At 41.0% G+C, this 24029-nt stretch overlaps 2 protein-coding genes across 5 annotated transcripts in view; one reads left to right on the forward strand and one right to left on the reverse strand.

Moving 5' to 3' along the window:
* CCDC158 (coiled-coil domain containing 158) overlaps nucleotides 1-248 on the reverse strand; it is an 82176-nt gene extending 81928 nt beyond the window's left edge. For all 3 annotated transcript variants that reach the window (XM_055434715.2, XM_055434714.2, XM_055434713.2), the window contains exon 1: nucleotides 138-248. The gene's annotated coding sequence lies outside the window, so the exon portion shown is untranslated. The remainder of the gene's footprint in view (nucleotides 1-137) is intronic.
* Nucleotides 249-8531: 8283 nt separating this feature from the next.
* Nucleotides 8532-24029, forward strand: part of SHROOM3 (shroom family member 3) — a 333657-nt gene continuing 318159 nt past the window's right edge. For both annotated transcript variants that reach the window (XM_055434908.2, XM_088836401.1), the window contains exon 1: nucleotides 8532-8714. In XM_055434908.2, coding sequence (XP_055290883.2) covers nucleotides 8547-8714 — 168 coding nt within the window. In that variant the 5' untranslated portion in view covers nucleotides 8532-8546. The remainder of the gene's footprint in view (nucleotides 8715-24029) is intronic.

Genomic DNA, 24029 nt, shown 5'->3' on the forward strand with positions numbered 1-24029 from the left:
AATTTATTGGGCATCCACCATGTGCAAAACAAACGAAAAGTTCTGGAAGGTTCCAGAAATGAAGATGCGCAGCCTCGGGTCCTCTGGCGAACGACCCGCCTCCTCACCCGGTCCCCCGGCCGCACCCGCCCTTGTACCTGCTACCAACGCCTCATCCTAAGAGACCGGCCGCATCCCCGCGGGGGCGCCGGCGGGCGCGGCGGCCGCACCTGCGTCGACTGGGCGGCGGCGGCGGCGGCGCAGGACCGAGCCCCGCCCACCCGCGCGCCGGCTCCCCGTGCGCTCGCGCTCGCGCCCTGCCTACGCCAAGCGAGCCTCGGGGGCAACCGTTGGGCACCTCGCCCGAGACTGGGGAGGGGGCGGGGGGAATGCGGAACTAACCACGTGGGGGCCGCCTCCGGCCCCAGACTCCGCCCCTAGACGCCGTCGCCCGGGCAACCGAGCGCCTGTCCCCCACGCCCGCCCAGCGTCTCCATACTAGAGCTCTGACCGAGGGCGCTGCTTGGCCTCAAATCCTGCCAGCACTACTCCACAAGCGACCCCGATTCGGGCTTCCAACTTATACTCTCTGCCACTCACGGCCATCCTCTTTATCTGCGGCCTCCTAACCGGTATCCACGTCCTGCTCTTGCCCTCCATCACCCGAACGCCCCAGGCTGTTCTCCAAGTTGTTCCGCAGAGAATCTTCTCCAATTCTTTACCGACCCGCATAAATCCTGTCTGTATTCACAATCTAAGGATCAAGCCAATACTGGCGTTGCCAGTCAGGCCTCCCCGCCCGCCTTCTAACAGCGGCCCCTCCCGCCCCAACCTACCCCTCAATTCCCCTTTGCCTATCTGCCTTTGCTTATCCTGATCCTCTGTCCGGAATGTTTTGCAAGGTTCAGAAATGTCCTCGGAATAGCTGACCCTCTCGCCTCCGGAGAGTTTTCTTCCGCTGTGATTCAGTTGCTGTCTGTCGTCATCTCTGTAATATAGAACTTATCATATACTGTGATTACACACTTAGACCTCTCCGTACTGCCTAAATTAGTGCTCGGATGGAAGAAATCCAGAAAGGGCCTGAGTGTGATGGATGCCACCTGTCAGCGTTAATGCTATTAGCAGTGGCACTATAAGGATACCTCCAGCGAATAACTTTCTATGTGTGAGTTGATTGGAAATAGTAATAAATCCTACATTACATAATGTAGTTTTAAATTTTCATAAAATTAGTATTAAATACCACTAAAGATCCCTTTTTATTGTACCTATAATATAAATTTATTGACCTGGACAATCTTGCCTATAGAATCAAGTATTTTAATAGGGAATGAGGCTAGTAAATGGAAGGGTGAATGGTTTAAATTTCGTGGCTAGACAGCAATTTTTAATTCTTTTGTTTTAAACTTTTATTGTGTTAAAGCACAACTGTGTTCTTACATCAAGAAAATGTTTCAGTTACCTAATACGTGATTTCCATTAATGTCTCATGTTTATATTTGGACCCTAAGAACCAAGAAAGTTTCTTTTTTTATTCTTTTTGAAGTTGTTAACTGAAAAATGTTTCTTAGAACACTATAAAACTATTTAAACCCACATATATGTGTGACCATTAAAATTTTATTATAAAATTCTTTTCATTTGAAGTGCCTTACAGTTTTACTTCATGGTATGTTTCTGATATTGAATTTAAAAGAGATTCTTAGCTTTTAATAAAAAAATTTCGAGATAAAGGAAGGGGTCCAGAGTTCCTATACCATTCATCCAGTCATTTGAAGGTGTGTTCATACAGACCTGATAATGCAAAGTTGTTGAAAATACAGCCATGAACCAAAAAAACTCCGATCTTCATGGAGTTTGACACTCTTGTAGAAGAAGATGAGCAATGAGCAGAGAGTCAAGTTCAAATATATCAGATGGGGATAAGTGTAGATGAAATAGGGTATGGAGGTTAGAGAGAGTAGGTACCATTTCATGTGTGGTCTGAGAAGGCGTCATTGATAAAGTCGGAGAAGGCAATGGCAACCCACTTCAGTACTCTTGCCTGGAAAATCCCATGGACGGAGGAGCCTGGTAGGCTACAGTCCATGGGGTTGTGCAGAGTCGGACACAACTGAGCGACTTCACTTTCACTTTTCACTTTCATGTGTTGGAGAAGGAAATGGCAAGCCACTCCAGTATTCTTGCCTGGAGAATCCCAGGGACAGAGGAGCCTGGTCGGCTGCTGTCTGTGGGGTCACACAGAGTCGGACACGACTGAAGTGACTTAGCAGCAGTAGCAGCATTGATAAAGTGACACTGAGCAGAGATCTGGAGGACTGGAGGGAGGAGCCACGTTGTAGAACAGAGCTTCCCAAGCATGTGCTTGGTGTACTGAAGAATAAGACACAGCAGTGTATGTAAAACAACTATGCGCCAATAAAAAAATAATAATAATTTTTAAAAATTCAGCCAAAGGCCAGATTGGCCTGAGCAGATTGCCTTTTCTCCTCTAGGCTGTTTCTGTCATTGAGGTCAACCACCGTTGTCACTAATGTCTTTGAAGCTTGCTCTGGTTTTTCCAAAATAAACTAATGTGCTTTATCAAAACTATTGTTTGAGATCTTAATACTATGGGTTCTGCTGAACTATATTTTTATTAAAATCCTCTACTTCTCATAAGTTTATGGATATACTTCTACCAGATTTTAGAATTATAACTTACTACAATAATTCCTATAACAGTAATAATTTTTTTGCCAGGTATCTAATGTTTAGTATATGTGATCAGATATTATTATTATTATTTGGTTCTTTATGCATTTGACAATTTCTATGACATCCACCCACAACCATGCTCAGCCTGGTGAAGGGATGAACTGATTAATTACAGTATCATATTTTACAACGTTTCTTTACCTGTTTCAAGTACTTAAAAAAAAAAAACAAAACTTTTTACTGTGGTAAAATGCACTAACGTAAAAGTTACCATTTTAACCATTTTAAGTGTTTAGTTCAGTTAAATTCACATTGTTTATGTGACCATCACCACCATCTATCTCTAGAACACTTCCCCAAACTGAACTCTGTACTCATTAAATTCTAATTCTCCATTCACCTTCCCTCCAGCTCCTGGCAACCACTATTCTACTTTCTGACTCTACCAATTTGACTCTTCTAAGAATTCATATAAGTGGAATAAAACAGCATTTGTCCTACTGTGACTGGCTCATTTCACTTAGAATAATGTCCTCATTTCATCCATGTATGTATCAAAATTGTTGTCCTTTTAAAGGCTGAGTTAATGTTCCACCATTGTGTGAGATATATATATATATATATATATATATATATATATATACACACACATAGAATAATAATAATAGTATAAAACCTCACATTTTGTTTATCCATTTATTCATCAATGGGATTCTTGTATTTGTAAAATTTTATTTTATCTTATCTATTATTTTTTTACTGTGCCATGCAGAATCCTGCGGGGTCTTAGTTTTCTAATTAGGGGTTAAACCTGTGCCCCCTGCAGTGGAATCTTAACCACCAGTGGACCACCAGAGAAGTCCCTTGAGTTTTTTTTTAAGCTGACCTTATTGAGGTGTAATTTCTGTTCATTAAACTGCATTTATTTAAAGTGTACCATTTGATGTGGTTTCATAGATACACATTCAACCCTTGAGCAATAAGGGTTTAATCTAATTATATACAAGTCTACTTACACTCGGATTTTTTTTCAATAAATGAATTCTACAGTACTACACAATCTGCAGTTGATTAACTCCTCAACACAAAATTGAGGGAACAGAGGGCTGACCGTAACGTTAAGTATTTTGATTTTTCCTGCATGGGTCAGGTGGAGGGGATTCTATGCCCCTAAACTTCATGTTGTTCAAGGACCAACTATGAAACTACTACCTGTGAAACTATAGCTTTGATCAAGACATGGCATTTTCATCATTGCTGAAAGATGTGAACTGATTGTGCTCGGACAGTTTTGTGACAGCCCTCAGGATGGTGAGTGAAGCTGATGCTGTAAACCACAAATCCAGGAACCATGGCTTCTCCCTCCTTTCTCAGGGAACCCCACTTTGGGTATCCACATTCTATAGAGCTAGGACACTGCTTCAGGGGCCGTTCTAGCAGGTGCATCTTGATGATTTTTAACTAACCTTCGGGCGTCCAGTCCTCTTCCAGTCCTCGTTTCAAGTGACTGTCTTCAGGTGAGGCTTCTTGGCATTTAAGGGTGAGGGAAGATCGGCTTGGAAGTTCTCCTCACCCTTAAGAAAGAGACACATGAAGAGATTTTTTTTTTTTTTGCCTCTGAAAGATTGCCTAGAGAGACTGTGCAAAGTTTAAAATAAAGTTGATTTTTGTCTATTTGGGATGGTTCTGAGACGTTCTTTCTAAGAAAATCTAAATAACCTTCTAAAGGTATAATTTAATAACTGTCCAGTTCCTTTGATGACTATTTAGTAAGCCAGAAGAGCCACTAGATGTCACTCTGAGTTTTTTTATTTTCAGAGACAAGCCAGTGAATTTTCAATCTTTGAAATACTAAATTTAAAGGCATTCAAAACACCCAATAATTTAAAAATCATACTTAAAATGCTAAAACAAAAGAGAAAGACACACAGGTTGCTATGAAAAAAATCAAGGAGTGAATATTTTGAAACGAACATTATTTTTCCTTTAGTAATGTTCTAAGAAATCAGAACGATGGTTAGGCAAGTGACATTTAAAAGCACATTTGGAAAAGGCACTCTAGAAGAACAGGAGAGTCAATATGATTGAACTGTTTTTTGCTCTGGGGCCATATTCACAGTAACAGCAAGATGAACGATTACAATATCGGGAATCTTTCATACAGAGATAGAAAGTCGTGAGGTATGTGGAATCTATTTATTATGAAGGAAGAACTTGATAAGTTCTACTTTAAAGGCACAAAGGAGGGAAGAAGTAGAAAAAGAGAAAACAACATTCAAAGCTACCTCTGTGAGACAGCACTCTGTGTGTGTGTGTGTGTGTTCAGTCGTGTCCGACTCTTTGTGACCCCATGGACTGTAGCCGGCCAAGTTCCCCTATCCATGGAACTTTACAGGCAAGAATACTGTAGCAGGTTGTCATTTCCTACTCCAGAGGATCTTCTGTCCCAGGAACTGAACTCACATATCTTGAGTCTCCTGCATTGGCAGGAGGATTTTTACCACTGCTCCACCTGGGAAGCCCCCCATGGGACAGCACTGAGCTTCCCTAAACCTTTTCCTAAACTAGGAAAAACCATGAAGGGTTTCTTTGTGTTTACTCGAAACTCTTTCAGTTGCAAGTAATAGAAACCCAACTCCAGCTATTCAAGGAAAAAGTACACATGTGTTCATAGGCTCACCAAACTGGTAAAAATGGGTATGGCTGTACCTGGTTGAGGCCAGCAATTCTCAAAATGTAGTCTGGGTATCCTGGGAAGTCCTGAGACCCTTTTGGGTCTGCAAGGTCAAAGACATTCCTATTCATGGTTCATTCCACTGTCAGCACCTTGAGACAATAGGTTTTTCTCTGTCTAGAGAGGGGAGAGGGTCCAATTTCATTCTCTAATTAGAGTTTGGGTCCAAGTCACATGCCCTAACAGAAGTTATCCTTATGAATTAGCAGTGCTGGCCACATAAACAATTTTCCTTTGGCCATAAACTGTGTGCAAAAGACCTACCTTAAACTGTAAGCCATTCCTAAGGGTCTGACAATTTTAATTTTATGGCCACTTATGCTTTCAAACTGTAGTGCTGGAGAGGACTCTTGAGAGTCCCTTGGACAACAAGGAGATCAAACCAGTCAATCCTAAAGGAAATCAGTCCTGACTATTCATTGGAAGGATTGATGCTGAAGCTGAAACTCTTATACTTTGGCCACCTGATGTAAAGAGCAGACTCACTGGAAAAGACTCTGGTGCTAGGAAAGATTGAGGGCAGGAGGAAAAGGGGGTGACAGAGGATGAGATGGTTGGATGGCATCATTGATCCAATGGACATGAGTTTGAGCAAACTCTGGGATATAGTGAAGGACAGGGAAGCCTATCCACGGGGTCACAAAGAGCCGGACATAACTTAGTGATTGAACAACAACAAGAAGGCTGCTTGCAGGATGACTCTGGTCAGATTATTTAGGCTTCCCAAGGCCTCTATGCACTCACCTTCAAAACAAGGATACGTTCTTTGATTGTGAGCAATGGAAGAAGGGGGAAAAAGTTATTCTAACCCTGATCAATCAGTTGCTACACTGTGTCCAACAAGTTCTATATGGTTTATTTTTCAAATTATTTATCAATTTTCATTAAATATTTATGTCAAATACTTTTGGTGGTTATATAAAATAGAGGTTTCATCAATCCACAAGCCCTGAGTTGTTTCTTCACTGCTTAACGTGTTCTTACTTCCTTTCCATTTTGTTTTTGGTTTTATTACTTTTAATATTAAACGTTGATTCTATGAAATCCCATATTTTACAAAATGAATCAGGAGCAAGATTGTAAATGCCACATACAAAAAAATACTTTTCAGAAAGAAACTTCATTTACCTTGGTTTTTATTTAAATATTCTCTCTCTGTATACGTATATGTTTTAATAATGGAGTGAATGAAAAGTCAAGATTTCACCTTCTATTCTTTATTTATAAATTAAGTTGTAAAAGGAAGCCCCAATAAAAATTGCATAAATTATCCAAGAATCAAACAATGTTTACCATTTACTTTCATTTTGTACACCTTTTGTTTTCACTAAAATACTATCATGACATTAAAATTAGATTTTACTTTATTTTGTCTTTGAGCCCTACAGATGAACTTATTACTGAAAAGCAAATAACACTTGTCATGTGTTGTTGTACCTTAAACATCGTACAGACTTCTTTGCATATTATATCTGCTTCTTTATTATCTTAACTTTTCATTAACTATAGGTACAAACACCAAAATTAAATTGATATCAAAATGTCAGTATCCAACACAATTCACATCACGAACTTTTAAACAAAAAAAATTTTAGCAAAATATCCCCTGGAAATAATTCTAAGTTGTTCCAACTTAATAGCTGGGGCTTCTGGCTAAAAGATACAGTTATCTTGCACTATTTAAATTTTTAATAGAAAGTTTTGATGTCAAATTTTATGTAACATTATTACAAAATTCCATTGCTAACCTGAAATCCAAACAACATTCCACCTTGAGTGCTTATTACTTGTCCGACACTATTTCTTTTCATTTAAAGAATGGATAACAAAGTAGATAACGATCACAATATAGAATAAAGCCTGCGACCTGTTTGTACTGAATCAAACAAGGAGAAATTTGATTGGAGAGTCTTATTTCAAGATGAGAGGCCAGTTATAAATTTTACCTGTCATTTTCTTCTAATGAACAAAATAAAGCCCTTGTGCTACCACCGTGACACTTACTTAAATGTTTACCAAAAAGCTCTGCAAACTTGGCCGCAGGGCAGAATTGCCCAGAGGTTTTTTTAAAAAATGTCAATGCCTGTGCTGGCTCCCAGGGATTCTGCTTTAATTGGAAAAAGGGGTTAGTCCATCAGCTATTTTGCTACTTGCTAATTAGCTGTGAGTACCGTATTTTTAACTGTCTATGGTCTATCAAGTGAAAGACTGTTGTGATTGGTCGGGTCTTTGTGGGGAACTGAATTCCACATAGCAGCGCTTACTGTGCAGAAAGGTTGCGGTTCCTCTGTTTGCCTTAATCCATTTTCCTCTCGCTTCCTTACTCTTTCTCTCAGAAAAGGCAAGTACAGCCTTGGCTGCAGTAGTGGCTGCTCATCACTGAAAATACCAAAGAAAGGATTGAGCTGCCTCCTGGATATTTTTTCCAGGGAAGGTTAATTTATCGAGGTTTTTTCCATTTTTCTCTACATCCTAGGAAAACTTTTTTTTTCTTCAAGAAACAGATTGAACTTATTGCTGAAAAACATAGACAAGTATCAGCACAGCTTATCTGTTTGGAACAAGTTAGAAACTTCTGAAACTGGCAGAAGCATAGTTAGTGCTTTCTTTCTTTTAAAGCTACTTCTGGGAAGATGGGAGGCTATTGTAATGGTAAATTTCACTCAGAGAGGATGAAAGGGTTGATAATCAATCAAAATTGAGGTACGCAGTTGAGTTTTTGCAATTTTCTTACTATATTGTAAGACGACTTTAAGTTTCTCTGTATAATCTGCTGGAAAAATTTTGGCGTGGGTGTGTGTGAAATAGAGGCAGTCTGGAGAGTGACAGTGAAAGAAGTCTGTTTCTTTTTCTTTTTTTTAACGGAGTGGAGAGATATACACCCCTCTGGGGCTTTAGTGAGAACCGGGAATTCCAGGAGGAGAGTTGCATTCAGAAACGTTGAAGTGAAAAATCCTCCTGGCTCAGCATCTTGCAGTTAAGCTCGCAAGAACCTTTTACATCTGAAAGAATTAGTTTCTGAAAACGTCTTTTTTGGCCAGCTGGATTGCGAAGGATGGCATAATGCTAAACACCATTCTCCTGAAACGGCTTCAGGCGTTTAAAATTTAACTCGAGGCATCATGTGTTTGCCATGATGAGGACTACTGAGAACTTCGATGAGACCAGTGCAACACTAACCCCTAACAGGACCTCCAGGGGACGGTACATTTATCTGGAAGCGTTCCTCCAGGGAGGAGCTCCCTGGGGTTTTACTTTGAAAGGTGGTTTGGAGCATGGGGAACCATTAATCATCTCTAAGGTATGTTGCTTTTTCCAATATTTTTTTCCTTAAACTGCTTTTTCAACTTTTGTCAGATCTCTCAAAAACACAGATAATGCTGAAGATTGTCTGACAATTGCTTAATTTGCTGTTTCATATCCTTCTGTTTATATCTAGAAATATTTTGCATAGCTTGGTGTTTGAAAGAAAAATGTGTCTGGCGCCTTTATTCTGTGAAATTCCAGGGGAGAATGTGCTTGTCTAATGGATCTCTTTTTGTGAATGAAATAGTATAAAACCAGCTGCCACATGATCTTTTCAGTTGTGAATCAGATTAAAGATTAACCCCGTAGTTAAGGTGGTGGCATAATATATATTTGTATATGTGCATCTTTATTTAACAGGCAACACAGCAAACTCCAGGAGATAGTGAAGGACAGGGAAGCCTAGCATGCTGCAGTCCATAGAGTCATAGAGTCGGATAACTGAGCAACTGGACAACAACAAATTTAACATATGGCTAGAGATATATCTGCTCTTTCTCCTTTCAACTAAAAGTGTTATATCTAGCATTCCAAAAGATTTTAGAATTTGTTTGAATTTCTGGATAATTGATTGCATAAAAATCATTTCTTCTTCTTTCAGACTTGGAATTATAGAATAAATCAGCTTTCCAGTATAATTCAAGGGCAAAACAGTATTTCTGCCTCTTCTATTTATATATGATTTAAGCCCATTTTTAAACTTTAGTCATTCTGGAACATGCCTGAATTCTTCGTTTATGTTTGGTGTGGCAAGGTATACCCATTGAATGAATCCTCTTAATGCATTAAGTTTAGTGCTTCTGCTTTTCTCTAAAACTACAGAGATTAAGAAAGATTACATAGGATGCTTTACAGAATTTTGTTGGTTTCTGCCAAACATTTCCTTCAATTAAAACATAAATTAAAAAAGAAAGATAACAGAAATTTATTTTACAATTTCAGAATATTAACAGAAACGGTAACCCACTCCAGTATTCTTGCCTGGAGAATCCCATGGACGGAGAAGCCTGGTAGGCTACAGTCCACGGGGTCGCAAAGAGTTGGACATGACTGAGCGACGGAATGGAACGGAATGAATGGAAAACAACAGAATATAAGTGCTTTACATATCAAAACATTACTGAAGAAATATTTCTAATTGAGGGGAAATTTCTTTTTTAGTTTAAGGGTGGGAAAGAGAAAAATATGCATTTTGCCTGAACTTTGTTACCTATTAAGGTCTATTTTTCTATCTCACCAAAATAGGTGTTTTGAGAGAGACTAAAATGATGTTTGCTTCCCTAGTTCCTAAATAATAAAGAATTTGGAGCCGTGGGTTCGATCCCTAGGTCAGGAAAAGGAGAAGGAAATGGCAACCCACTCCAGTATTCTTGCCTGGTAAATGCCATGGACAGAGGAGCCTGGCAAGCTGCAGTCCACGGGGTCACAAAAGAGTCAGACACGACTGATCAACTAAAGAACAGCAACAAAACAATTCTTACTGTGGATGAGCCAGTGGAATTGGCTTCCAGCAGTCAGCCGAGATGGAGAAGGCAATGGCAAGCCACTCCAATACTCTTGACTAGAAAATCCCATGGATGGAGGAGCCTGGTAGGCTGCAGTCCGTGGGGTCGCTACAAGTCAGACATGACTGAGCGACTTCACTTTCCCTTTTCACTTTCACACATTGGAGAAGGAAATGGCAACCCACTCCAGTGTTCTTGCCTGGAGAATCCCAGGGACGGGGGAGCCTGATGGGCTGCCATCTATGGGGTCACACAGAGTCGGACATGACTGAAGTGACTTAGCAGCAGCAGCAGTAGCAGCAGTCAGCCGAGAGTGTGCAAAATAACACTGTAAGCTGTGTGACTTTTCCTTGTCTTTCCTAAGAAAACAAAAGGTAGGTGTACATATATGTGTATCAGGAAGGCTTACAGCTATAAGTAATTGGAAACCTGATTGATAGTGACCTAAGTAAATTGCGATTCGTTTTTTTCATCTTACAAGAAGTCTGGAGTTAGGTTGTCCAGACAAGGAGAATGTCTGGACATTCTCAATAATGTCATCAAGAACTTCACTTAGCTCTCCACTCTGCCTTCTTCAGTGTTGGGTTTTATCATTAAAGTTGCAAGATGGATGCCACACTTCCATCCTTGCATCTTCATTCTGGGCAGAATTGTGGCTTTTTGTTTGGAAAGGGTCACCCTCCCTATCAAACTTGTGTTTACATCTCATTGATCAGAACTGTGCCACTTACCTGTCCTTAGACCAATTACTGGCCAAGGGGAATGAAACTACTATTACTAGTTTAGACCAATCAGAATTTCTCTCCTGGGTTCTGCAGTGGAAACCTACTCTTCCTGATGTCAAAGAATCTCCACCCATTCGTTAAACAAATTGAGGTTCTGTTTTCAGGAAGAGGGAGGTAACAGGTGCTGGGTAGATGGCTGAGAATGTCTGCCACAGACATAAATATCATCTCTGCATTTTAAAACTCTGATTTACACTCAGTTTTCCTGATCTTTAATGATAAGATATTATGTATGGGACTGCCCTGGTGGTCCAGTGGCTCAAACTCGGCACTCGCAATGTAGGGGGCCCAGGTTCGATCCCTGGTCAGGATACTAGATCCCACATGCCTCAACGAAGTTTGAAGATCCTGTGTGCTATGACCTGGCTCAGCCAAACAAACAAATAAATAAGTTTTAAAGAAAGAGGAAATAAAGGTCAAGCTGATAAAAGCTGACTTGAACCTTAAAAAAGAAAAGATATTATATATCTGTTCCCTAGAATATGGTTTGCTGTTAGATCTAATCCTACCACTAATGAGCCACTGTGGTAAGGCTTCATTTTATCTGCAGAATGGGAATAAACAATTATCTCCCTTATCATTATGTGCGGAGATTAAATTGGATGCAAGCACTTAAAACAGCTAGCACAGGGGCTTGTACACAGGAAAATCTCAAAAAAAATCTTAGCAAGATTATGACTATTGCTTTTCATTATTGTAAGAGACATTGTGTTTGGATACAAATTTGTCTGCGGTATAAAGATTCAAACTAACAACAGCTTAAGCAATACAGAGATTGATGTCTCTCTCACATGACAATGTGAGCTTAAGCTAAACTGAAAGATGGTCCTTTCTACTGTCTTGCTTCCATCCCTGGGGCGATGTCCCGTCTGCTGGTCTAAGGTGACTTGCCACAGCATCTGCTTTCCAGTCAGTAAGAAGTGGAAAAACAGTAAAGAGAAGACAGTCTCCTTCCTTTTCAGGGGTATAGTCTGGTGCAATCCACTCTGTCCAGCAGGGTAGCCAAGAGCCGCATGTGGCCATTTCCAGTTTAATTAAAGGGAACTAAAATGCAGTGGGGCTTCCCAGGTGGCCCAGTGGTAAATTATCTGCCTGCCAATGCAGGAGACACAGGAGATGTGGGTTAGATTGCTGGTCGTGAAGAATCTTTGGAGAAAGAAATGGCAACACACTCCAGTATTCTTGACTGGGAAATCCCATAGACAGAAGAGTCTGGCGGGCTGCAGTCCATGGGGTAGCAAAGAATCGGACAGGACTGAACACACACACCTAAAATGAAATGGAATTTTAAATTCTGTTTCTCATATACACTAGCCAGATTTCAAGTGCCACATTGCTTCAAAGCTCTTGAATCTCTCTCTTTATCCTGTCTGGCAAACTTATCTTCATCCAAGCTTCATTTTTTCCTCTCTCTCAAGTTTTCCTGACTTCATTAAGCTGGGTTAGATGGTCTTTCTTCTGTACTCCTGCACCATACATTTATTATAACAAATCATACTTTTAAAAAATTTATGTTGACTGTCTTCTCAGAAGTTTAAAAGCCTGTTGAAAGCCTGGAACTTTTTTTTTTTCCCATCTCTACCACATCTAACTCAGAGCCTGGGTACACAAATATTTGTTGGGTAAATGAAAAGGCTATGTCTTATTCATCTTGCATTTCCAAGACGTGCCTGGCACAGAGTAGGTATTCAATAACTTTTACTGAATGACTAATCAAAGACAAAACAGAGGAGGGAGCAGTGTGAGCAGGAAGGCAGAGTTCCGTGAGGTGAGGACCCTAGGCAGATCTCTGGAGATGGAATGTGTGTCAGTTTCCCAGTGTTGTTCAGTCGCTCAGTCGTGTCTGATTCTTGGTGACCCTGTGCACTGTAGCTGGCCAGGCTCCTTCGTCCATGAAGTTCTCCAGGCAAGAATACTGGAGTGGGTTGCCATGCCCTTCTTCAGGGGATCTTCCCAACATAGGGATCGAACCTGAGTCTCCTGCATTGGTAGGCGGATTCTTTACCACTGTACCACCAAGGAAATCAAGGAAAGGGATAGTACACGTTAAGTCTTTGATATGAAAGACACATACACTTATACAAAACAGTTATAAGCTGCACAGTATGACAATATAATGAATGAAGTATCATTTTTCTTTAGGTACAAATGAGATGGAAGGATGAATGGGGGAAGAGGAGCTACAAAAGGGTGGCAATAAAAGAAATCATTTCCAAATTGCTTTCTTTGGGATTTAATGTCCTTGAAAAGGAAAGGTGGAGTTGAGGAAAGAGCCTCTGTAATCTGTGAACTTCAAAGAGAAAAGGTAGCTTTAAAAAAAAAAAAAAAGGATTGTATGTAGAAGCTCAAGTAATTCAATAGTTCAGGAAGTTGGCAGCATGATTTTATTATGACTCACGCAGTATTGTGGCTGAGAACGGTTCCACCTTCTGTGGGGATGCACCTGCCCCTAGGATTCATCAATCAAGTAACAACTAGACAACAGCCGACAACAACAACCAGTAACAACCACCAGTAAATGCTCGCACTTACTGAGTGCCAAGGTCTATTCCAGGAGATCCACATGTGTTAACTCGTTTAATTTTCACAGCTCCATGAGGAAGGTGATATTATGAAGCTAGTTTTATACAAGAGGACTGAGACACAGAATTTGAGCAGCTTTCTGAAGCTCTCATGACTGGTAGAAAGTGCTAGAGTTGGAATTTGAATCCTGACATCCTGATTCTCCAGGGTCCTCTGCTATTCAGTCACCATGGATACCAAATATTAATATTTGGCTCTGTCTAGATTCTAGAGCTTTGATCTGGGTAAAATATGGAATTAATCTCTTTATTGTATATGTTTTAAAATTTATTAGAGGAAAACAAACTTTAAAAATCTTAGTCTTGGAGCTTCCCTGGTGGCTTCGTGTTAAAGAATCCACTTGCCAATGCAGGAGACACGGGCTCCATCCCTGATCTGGGAAGGTCCCACATGCCGTGGAGCTACTAAGCCCATGTACCACAACTTACTGTGCTCTAGAGCCAATATGTCATGACTACTAAAGCACATGTGCTTTGCAACAAGAGAAGCCACTGCAATGAGTAGCCTCCACTCACCACAACTAGAGAAAAGCCCACATAGCAATGAAGACCCAGTATAGCAAAAAATAAATAAAATTTTGTATATAATGTTAGTCATATAAAAGTCCCCTAAAAATAGGTATGGGCTTCCCTGGTAGCTCAGTTGGTAAAGAATCTGCCTGCAATGCAAGAAACCCTGATTCGATTCCTGGGTCAGGAAGTTCCCTTTGAGAAGGGATAGGCTACTCACTCCAATATTCTTGGGCTTCCCTGAGGGCTCCGATGGTAAAAAATTCACCCGCAACGCGGAAGTCCTGGGTTCAATCCCTGGGTTGGGAAGATCCCCTGAAGGAGGGCATGGCAACCCACTCCAATGTTCTTGCCTGGGGAATCCCCATGGACAGAGGAGCCTGGCGGGCTGCAGTCCATGTGATCACAAAGAGTCAGTCATGACTGAACAACTAAGCACAAAATAGGTGTAGGAACTCCTGTAAGTAGTTTCAGAACCCTAAAAGGAGGGGTCACTTGACATTTCTTAGAAAGTGTTGTTGGGTGTCTTCAATTAGAGATTTTTTTGTGTGCACTGGTCCTGCTGCTGACAAGTGCTGAGTGGTTTCTGACTCTTTGCAACCCCATGGACTGTACTACAAAGGATTAAAACCTCCACATGTGCTTCATGTGCTTACATGGCCTAAGATTGTCTAAGAAGACGAAAACATATATGCCAACCAGAAAGAAGTATGAGCAGGCCAGTTCAGCCTTGGGGAAGAAAAGGAGGGGAAAGGAAGCTTATTTTAGTTATGTGGGGAAGTCCTAAAGGAAACACACCCTGACTTCAATGGATCCTTGGGTCCTCTGGAGGATTGGTGACTGAAACTGATTGTGTGTGTGCTAAGTCACTTCAGTCGTGTCTGACTCTGTGTGACCCTATAGACTGTAGCCCGCCAGGCTCCTCTGTCCATTGGATTCTCTAGGCAAGAATACTGGAGTGGGTTGCCTTGCCCTGCTTCAGGGGTTCTTCCCAATCCAGCAATCGAAACTGCTGTCTCACATCTCCTGCATTGGCAGTCGGGTTCTTTACCACGAGCACCACCTGGGGAGCCCCTGAAACAGATTAACCTGAAGGCAGCTAGACTATCCTTCGACAAACACAGAAAAGCTGTCACCAGCAGAGAACTCCTTGAAACAGTCAAGCAGAGATCCTCTCAGAAGAGCTTGTGGATAAATGAAGTGTTTCTGAATGGCCATGTTGTTGGAAATGATTGCACTTGTTCAAAAACATTGGATACCTCAAAGGGCTGGGCTGGAGGATAGAGTATCTAAGAAGCTACTACAGGCAGGAGTCTTGATGCTAAACACCTGTTATCTGGGTCCTCTGTTTTTAACCTCTGATGTCACTTGTAGAAAACGAATGAAGGAAAGGCATTTTTTTTTTCGTGTGTATAGAAAAAATCCTGGGCCTCAGGATTGAAGGTCAGCCATTGTCTCTCATGTCACCAATATGAGGATCACACATTCCTGATTCCTACCCCTGAGAGGTATCTTTGCTCTGACTGGACTCTCTTATGTGCCAGCCGCATCTAGACCTTCAAAAATGGCCCTGTTACTCTGCCAGGCCAGCAGCTCTCATGAGTAACAGAACTAGCGAATCCCATCAACATGTGCCCATTGCCAACCCCCTTTACTATAAGTGTATCCCTTGATCAGAGGGGATGTTATGTAGGATCCTATTGAGGGGATCAGACACTTGTAAGCCCCCAAATATCAATGCTGACTGAGGGCTTATGGTTAGGAATATGTGTCACTTCCAGTCCAGAGGAACAACTGCCCCTACCAGAGTAAAAAGGTCCAATGTCATCAATCAACTTGCCATCAAGTAGGTAATCGGTTTCTATGAGGGATGTTGAAACAGGTAAGTTCAGCATTTGTCTCTGTTTGCTGGCCAGTTGAACCTTTGGCAGCATTGATAGCTAAATCAGTCTTGGTGAGGATGGGGCCCATGCTACTGGGTCCATACACAACCTCCATACCTGCTACCTGCCTCCTGTGTTCGCGAGCTCATTGTGCCAATGCCAGGGTGAACTATGACACGGACTTCCTGATATCAACTGGCTGTTGGTTCCATCTTCCACACCATTACCCCTCCCTCTCTGAAACTGCTTCTACCACCTATACCACCATCATTCTCTTCCTCTCAATCTAAGTCACAGCCTTCCCCTACCAAGGCTTGACTCACTATCCCAGCTCAGCCCCATCTTTCCATTCTTGATGTATAAGGGATTGTGTTTGCTAGGTGACATGGGAGGTTAAACTCAAACACGTGTCCCCTGGCTTCCTGGTGTCTGATACTACTCAGATATTAAAATGGATTCTTTCATTGGGTTTTTCTAGCCTCAGTGATATGAGCTCATCCCTGAATCCTCTTCATAATTCCTCCTCTGAAGACAATCATCTGAAACACCCTAATCAACCTGCCATTTTAAGATAAAATGAACTGCTTCACTGCATTGTGAGAAGCCTTGGAAATAGAAACAGTCCATATGCTGGGAAATGATTCATTGGGAACACACTTAAATTGTCTGGATGAACATGTTGAGATTTCCTCATTGCTGGTTTTTCTATATCCATCTGTCCACACTGAGCACTCTATTACCTTCTAGCTTCCTTAGTGATCCTCAGTTTCAACACACCAACCTCAGCCAGACAATCTCTCTAGGTCCATTTCTTCTGCATTAAAATAAGAATTATCTTATGAGTTTATGAGCCCTGGTTTCTGAATTCAGTGTGAAATTGGCTTCTAGGCAGTTCCCCCAGGACCTTGGGCTGGTTGATTTAGTTCATCCCAAAGTCACCTTTTCTGTCTTTTTCTGAGAACCAAGTTTGATTAGCTTGTTATTGACCTTTTAAAATAGCCAGCGTTTTCTGAGTTTCCTTCCCTACTGTTCTTGCTCTTTCCTTTAACACCCTTTACCCTTCATACTAGGGTAGCCTCATCTCTCTGCTGTCCTTAAACCAGCTTGTCTGATCTCTCATTGTTCCATCCCCTTCTGTCCTGAATTTGTATCAAATCTTCCTCTTGTGTCCCGGCACCTTTATTCATGCCATCTTCTAGTACAGTTAGTTGTTCACATTTGGCCAATACATTGTAATCACTTTAAAGCCGAAAGAGTTTTACTCAGGCTGTACATCTTGTTTCTTCTAATAAAATACTTCCCATTTCACATGCAACAATTGCTCAGTAAATGTTGAATGGCCTATAGGATGTTAGAGCTGTGAAGAATCTCAGCAATCATCTTATTCAACTTCCTCATTATACAGAGAGAAAACTGAGACACAATAAAGTTAATCTATTTGCCAAGATGGTTTCTGCCATAGCAAACTGTGTGTGTGTTTCTGGTTAGGCTGCTAACTTCTGGAAGCTAAGGACATTTCTTTCCTTTTCTTTCCTCCCTCCTTTTCTTCCTTCTTTCTCTTATCCACAGTGTTTAAACTATGCTTAGCAATGTTGAAAATGAAAATGTATTAATGAAGAAGACAAATGAATCTTAAAAAGGATCTTCTTTAAAGTCTTTGTTAGAAAGATGTCAAGGGCAATGTACAAACACGTTACTAGAAAATGCTGCTTTAAAGTATAAGATAAATTGGTTGAGTTTGACCTTCAATTTAATGATGTCTTGTACATATGTAATGTTTGGTTCAATGTCTGTTGAATTGACTGGGAGAAAAAGGGAAAATTTGTATTTTTGATTTAAACATTTATAAACTATCTAAACTGCTTAAAGTGTTATGTGTTGTTAGACAAAGACCAAATTTGTGATTCTGTCGATGTTGTTGGAAATAATTTTTCTTCAAGTAGTATGCGGAGGTGGTGTGCCAGATGGCTCTTTACGTCTGTGAGAACTCAGCTTTCCTTTAAAACTATAGTTTCCCAAGGCACTGCCTCCTATGCCAGGGACACAATTTAAGAAATACTTGTTGGTTTCATCTCAGTGAATCCACAATGTGATTGGAAACACATAACGAGAGACTTTCTATCAATCTTTGTAAAAGCAAAATCCCAAAGGACATTCTGGATCTTAACTAACCCACAGACAGGTTTTTCCACTTCTTTTCTTTTGAGGTACTTCAAACATCGAACATCTTGATCTAAAGAGCTGCAGAGTCACTGTTCTCCCACTCCGTTCGTCCCACCCATCTCTCGTGCTCTGACATCCTGGGCCCTTATCAACAAAATGAAGTGACGCAAAGACTCTCTGCTAAATCTGGGCATTGTTTCTCCCCGTCTTCTAATGACTATCCCTGCAAAAGAGAGCTTGCGTTATCTCCATCTGTGCAGTGGAAGTGACAGTTCCTTCCTGACTTCAGAGGAGGCTTTTCTAACTTCACAGACTAATGTGAAGAACTCTCTGTCCTGGGCATCTGAGCCTGAATTTCCTCTTACATCATGTACTTTTTTCCATTCCTCAGCCATTCATACATCTATTCATTATATCCTTCTCGAACTTGAACTGCATTTTACCTTAGAGATTTATGAGATCTAACTAAAGTCTTTATTTTTAAATGCCCTTTGATATATCTGTATTGCTTTAGGGTTATAACTTCTATGTTATCTTTTTTCTTTTCATTTTAATCAAGGCTGTCCAGTATAGCAAAATACACATCCCAGAGTGAAAATGAACAAATTTCATTTCTACCATAGTCTTAACTGGCTGTGTCACTGTGGCAAGTAACATAGCTTTCCTAAACCTGTGTCCTTATCTTTAAAAATGGGAATTCTCACCTAATGGAATTGTTATAAGTATTCAAAGGATTAAACTATACGACAGTGCTTTGAAATGACAAACCACATCCAAAGTTTAGTTATGATGTGATATTATGGACTGGTGGGAGAGTAGTAGATACCAAAGTTAGCAACTCACGTAACAAAGATGATAGTTGACTGACTTTCTGTATCATGGCCTAAATGGATAATTGTTGATAGTTTCTACCTGAACCGACAATTCCCTGCCCCTGTGGAGCTTATAGTCTAGTAGAAATAGACTAGTGGGAAGCATGTTTATACATGATAATTTCAGAATTGGTAAGTGTTATTACAAAAAAAAAAAATGGATTCCAGAATGCTAGTATCCGTTGGGTAGAGAGGTATAGGGAACAGGGTTTGCTTTAAATAGGGTAATTAGAGAAGAGTTTTCTGATAAGATGACTTCTGAGTTAAAACCTGGTGGATGTGATACAAGGAATCAGATGTAAAAGAGGTTTATAAGTTAGGCTGAGGAAGGAAAGTCTTGGAATGTTTTAGAAACATGAAGAAAGGCATTTGGGGAGTAGAGTAGGTGTCTTATTCTGTTTGGACTGTTAGAATGTCATAGACTGAGTGACTTACAAACAGAAATTTATATCTCACAGTTCTGGAGGCTGGGAAGTCCAAGATCAAGGCACTGGCAGATTCAGTTTCTGGGGAGGGCCCACCACCTGGTCCATAGATGGCATCTTCCCACTGTGTCTTCATATGGTTGAAAGGGCAAGGGAACTCTCTAAAGTTTCCTTTTTAATGGCATAAATTCCATTCATGAGGCCTCTACCCTCATGACCTAATCACCACCCAAAGGACCCACCTCTAAATACTATCACATTGGGGGAATAGGTTTTAACATATAAATTTTGGAAGGGACACAGTTTTAGTATATAGTAGTAGGCAAGAGCAGTACTCTTGCCTGGAAAATCCCATGGACGGAGGAGCCTGGTAGGCTGCAGTCCATGGGGTCGCAAAGAGTCGGACATGACTGAAAGACTTCACTTTCACTTTTCACTTTCATGCATTAGAGAAGGAAATGGCAACCCACTCCAGTGTTCTTGCCTGGAGAATCCCAGGGATGGGGGAGCCTGGTGGGCTGCTGTCCTTGGGGTCGCACAGAGTCGGACACGACTGAAGTGACTTAGCAGCAGCAGCAGCAATAGGCAAGAGAGAGTAGTGTGACATCAAAATGCAAAGGAGTCAGGGGTCAGATCAAAGAGGACCTTGTTAGTTACAGAAAGGATCTTGGATGGAATTTAAATGTGGGGCGTGAAGAGACGGTATCTCATACCATGATTCTGTCTCTACCTATGGTGGGTTGGGCCAATTGCATTTAATTAAACTCCGGGTGACTTTTTGTGCCAACCCCTTTCTTGCCTTCCATTTATTTATTTTGGCGGCACTGGGTCTTGGTTGCTTTGCACAGGCTTTCTCTAGTTGTGGCCGGCAGGGGCTACTCTTTGCTGCGTTGCTCCAGCTTCTCATTGTGGTAGCCTCTCCTGTTGTGGAGCATAGGCTCTAGGTGAGAGGACGGAGATGCAAGCAGAGGTCAGACTGATGGAGGGCACAAGCCAAGGAACGCAAGTAACCTTGAGAAGCTGGAAAAAAGCAAGGAAGCAGCTCTCCTCTGGAGCTTCTAAAAAGAACACAATGCTGAAATCTTGTTTTAGTCCAGTAAAACCCATTTGAGCTCGGACCTCCTGTACGGTTAGATGATACATTTCTGTTGTTTGAAGCCACCAGTTCTGGGGTACTTTGTTACAAGCAGCAATAAGAAACTATTACAATATGTCATCTAGCCCACTGTTCTTTTCAGAAACATAGAGGATAAAAACATAACACTGAAAGGGAGAGTGAGGGAAAAGAGGCCGCAAAGGGTGAAAACTGGTGGAGGAAAGATAATGGTTTGACCCCAGGGGGGTTGATGAAAATACCTACATTTGAATCACGATCAGTTTTGAGTTTCAAACTGGTGGAGTGCTGATTTTCTGGGAGGTTTTAAGTTCATGCCACTGCAACTTGGTAAAGAGACCTGGTTATAAGCTCAGCAGCACAACAGATGGTCTTTCATAGAGGAGTGTCCACCAAGTGGCCTTAACCCTCACCTGTTCTTGGCTCCTGGAAACCTGGTTTAGACAGATCCTAAACTCTAAAGATCTCAACATTTTAAGAAGATCTCAAAACACAAACTAGTTAAGTGAAATAAGCATTCATCAGGTTAGTTGGACTAAGTGCCTAGCACTTTGGGTATTATACATTTGTTGGAAGGTAAGAAGAAAGATTGAACTTTACAACTAATGGACTTACTCTTTTCCTTTGAGAAGTTAAATTTTTTATGAAGAAAGTTGTACGGGTATAATTTAAGCTTTTATCATCTTGTGTGCCATCCTCTGAGAAGTTAACATTTTTCAGGGTTTGTTTCATGGAAATTGGTAAATGAGCTATTGGAATTCAGACCTGGGATCTTACTAGATACTTGAAAGAAATATACATGTTGAGTGTTGAGATAAAACCTTACAAGAGTAGGAGAGTGAGTGAACTTTTGGGAATGAGAAAGCAGAAAATACCTGACACTTTCTTCTTACTCCTTGATTTTTTTTTTTTTTTCATATTTTCACTTTGGAGTAATTACTGATGAGCAGCAGGTCAGAAAAAGGCAAACGTTGACCTTAGTATAAGCAGCAGTCACGTTAAAAGGGTTAGCCTCGATCTTCAAAACACATTCATAGTTCCATAGTGGTGGTCTTGGCTCAAAACTAACAAGCGTTGGTTCTCTCTTGAAAGAATTGCTATCACAGCTTCCCGTATATATGAAAGTCAATGAAGTAGACATTTAGGAAGAAACCGTTCGTGTGGGCTGAGATACATTGCAGATTTAAAAACTCATGCACTATCAAGTGCTCCAGCCACCTTTCATTTCTGTGAGAGAAAAGCAAAACAAAGGAGGGAGGGCCATGAAAAAAGGAAATGGATATATAATAACAATGTTTCCATTTACTTGGTTCCCGCTGTGGGTCAGGCTCTATGTTAGGTTCTGTCATTTATTACTGATAATAGAAGATTTGTTTTTACATGTGAGAAAAGAGGTTTTCCACAGATGATGGTGCTAGGATTAAAGCCAAATTATTATCATGTATTCACGAATACGGTATTTATTGAGTGCCTAAAATGTGACACGATCAAGGAAACCACAGCAAACAAGGTCCCTGTACCCCAAGAGGGAATGTGTTCTCTGGTTACTTTCATGTCACTTGCAGCTGACCCAGGTGCCACCACTCACATTCCCTCAGCCTTTCACTGCCCCCGCACAAAGGCTGGACTTCCCTCTGCTGAAGCTACATGGTGGCTCAGATGGTAAAGAATCTGCCTGCCATGTGGGAGACCTGGTTCAATCCCTGGGTAGGGAAGATCCTCTGAAGAAGGGAATGGCTGCCACTCCAGTATTCTCGCCTGGAGAATTCCATGGACAGAGGAGCCTGGCGGGCTACAGTCCATGGGGTTGCTATGAGTCGGACACGACCGAGCAACTAACACTTTCCTACTGTCAGCATCTTGATTTCTTTGCCTGTGGACTTTCTTTTGCCTTCTCCTTTGGTTAATGACTCTGGGAGCAACTCTCAACCCATGACTGAGTGAAGATGAACAGCTCAGCTTTTTCATCCCTTGAATGAGGTAAGAGGGAGGTGATGTTCCCACTGGAGTTGCCCATGGTGATGGCTGGCTTGAAAATGGAACTGCTTTCCTTCTCTTATCTCTTTTGCCCACTTTCGCTCTGAGTTTTCTTTACTTCCCAGAGAAACTCTTTGCTTTTGAATTCTTTTGTTTTTAATTTTATTTTTCATTTATTTTTGTTTCTTGGCCATGCTGCATGGCATGTGGGATCTTAGTTCCCCCACCAGGGATCGAACCTGTGCCCCCTGCATTGGAAGAGTCTTAACCACTGGACCACTGGACGACCAGGGAAGCCCCTCATTTGAATTCTTGTCTCAGAGTCTGCTACTGGGGAAACCTAAACTAAAATAACCACTGTTTAGGGAATGCTTACTAATGTGAAAACCAGAACTTAAAATCTAATGTAAATATCTTTCCACTCTACTCTGGAATTCAAGCAGGAAGAATCTCATATTTCCTTAGACCTAATATTTTCTTGGGTGCTAAGGAAAGGAGAAATTCATTCCTAGATGTGATGTTTTGCAAGTCTCCCTTTCATCTTCTGCCCGCTCCCCCATGGGCCTGCCTTTCTCATTTTTCTCCATTGAATGGTTTGGTGAGCTTCACTGTTTTCATTCTGGCTTCTGTTTTCTGTATCAATCAAGCAGCAAGAGACTTTCCCCTCCCCTACGAGAGGACGATCCAGTCTGTGTTTTGTTCCATAGGTCCTTTGATTCTTCAGGTTCTATAGGTGAGTGGTTAAAGAAAACGTGGCTCCTTGAGCAGGACGGACAGAGAAAATTAGATCTGATTTTTGTTTCTGAGCATAGTTTCTTTTCTAGAATGTTAGTAATGTTGCTTCTTTTCTTTCGCAATTCATTCTATACACACAGCACAAGAAGCAAGGTGAACAACAAACAATTTTTCAGTCCAGAATATTTGACAGTGTAATCTGTCAGTGGTATGAAGTTTGGCACCTAAGCAAGCAATAAAATATTATTTCCAACCCACCCCAACCCAAAATAACAGAATAACTTTTCAACACTGAAATGTAGTTTCCTGGTGTAACTTGTACCATTGCCAAATTCAGTACCAGAAGCTGCTTTTCTCTTGGAGCTGTTTCTCCACCGTATGAATATTCTTTGACTCCCTAGGTTGTCCATTCCCAATTTCCTTGTTTTTTGCTTGAGCTCACTGAAGACTGACAAATAGTAGCTTCATGTGACAGCCATTAATCTGCCTTAAACCTCAACTTACTCTTGAATGGATAGAATAATGAATGCATTTTATGTCATGTAATTCATGTTGTCAGCTATATGAAATTGGCAGCTCAAGATCAACTAAATATGCTTCCAGTCTTCTCTCCTCTGTGTTCCTATTTGAATATAATAATGCAAAAGGAGTTGTTACCTCCTTCAGCTAAAGTACTTTCATAGTAGTCTGAATTCTGAGTAAGAAAGCAATAAATGCATCGTCTATCAAAAAAAAAAAGAGAGAGAGAGAAGGTAAGGA

This window comes from Moschus berezovskii, chromosome 5 (assembly GCF_049115385.1).
Source record: "Moschus berezovskii isolate FMDL1 chromosome 5, NW_MosBer_1.0, whole genome shotgun sequence".
Taxonomy (NCBI): Eukaryota; Metazoa; Chordata; class Mammalia; order Artiodactyla; family Moschidae; genus Moschus; species Moschus berezovskii.